The 929-nt window shown below is 48.3% G+C and overlaps 1 protein-coding gene across 1 annotated transcript in view; it reads left to right on the top strand.

Moving 5' to 3' along the window:
• Nucleotides 1–513: 513 nt before the first annotated feature.
• LOC101852488 overlaps nucleotides 514–929 on the top strand; it is a 33,405-nt gene continuing 32,989 nt past the window's right edge. Inside the window, exon 1 of the mRNA XM_005102425.3 lies at nucleotides 514–765. Coding sequence (XP_005102482.1) covers nucleotides 661–765 — 105 coding nt within the window. The 5' untranslated portion in view covers nucleotides 514–660. The remainder of the gene's footprint in view (nucleotides 766–929) is intronic.

Genomic DNA, 929 nt, shown 5'->3' with positions numbered 1-929 from the left:
GACCTGAACTACCCTGATTGCTTGGAGTGACCCAACGGCTAGCTCTCTTAATCTGCTCGTCAGCTCACCATCTAAGTCTGAGCCCACTCTCTCTTGACGTGCATGCTTTCACTCACTCACTCACTCACCCACTCACTCACTCACTCACACACAAACGCACGCGCGCGCACGTACTCACGCACGCGTACACAAGAGGACTTGGCGACACGGGCAGCAAGCGGCGACGGCGGGCGGTGAGAGTGAGCAAATCCCTAGGACACGTCCAGACGGTAGGGCTGGGCTATGAGTCGCTTTACAAAGTCCGGATAATATGTTAGTGCAGCTCTTCGGCAAATAATATGATATGAACCGCTTCGGCAATTGATGGGTTAAAACCACTTCGACAAACAGGGTAGCATCATCATTTCAACAAATGGGTGCACCTATTTCGGCAAACGGGTCAGGAAAAAAGGGAGTTTAAAAGTCTGAATTCGGATAATGTTTCATTTGAGAATTATCCGGTTATCTTTTTATAGATTATCCGGATTTTGCCCACCTCTACGAGACAGACGAGGGCAGGGCGGGTGAGTTGCCTAACACCAGCGACGTACACACACACACTTACTCACTCACTCACTCACTCACTCACGCACGCTCACACACTCACGCACACACAAACACATGCTCATAGAACAGCGCTTCTGTGCACGCACACGCTCCTCTGAGCTCGGATTATTATTGTTGAGTTCTACGGACCGAACATACTTGGAGATTTCTACAGTTCGGGTGAGTACTTAGATCTAACTAGATATCTAGACCTAACATTGTTGTGTTGTGGGCAGATGGTTTTGTGGTCAGGATGTCAATAATATTATTAGATATAGCAAAGCGGCATTTGTGTATCGGGAAATCGCCAAAGGCTCATAGAGAGAGAGAGAGAGAGAGAGAGA

This window comes from Aplysia californica, unplaced genomic scaffold (genome assembly GCF_000002075.1).
Source record: "Aplysia californica isolate F4 #8 unplaced genomic scaffold, AplCal3.0 scaffold00324, whole genome shotgun sequence".
NCBI lineage: Eukaryota > Metazoa > Mollusca > Gastropoda > Aplysiida > Aplysiidae > Aplysia > Aplysia californica.
This window is presented reverse-complemented; position numbering and strand designations above follow the sequence as displayed.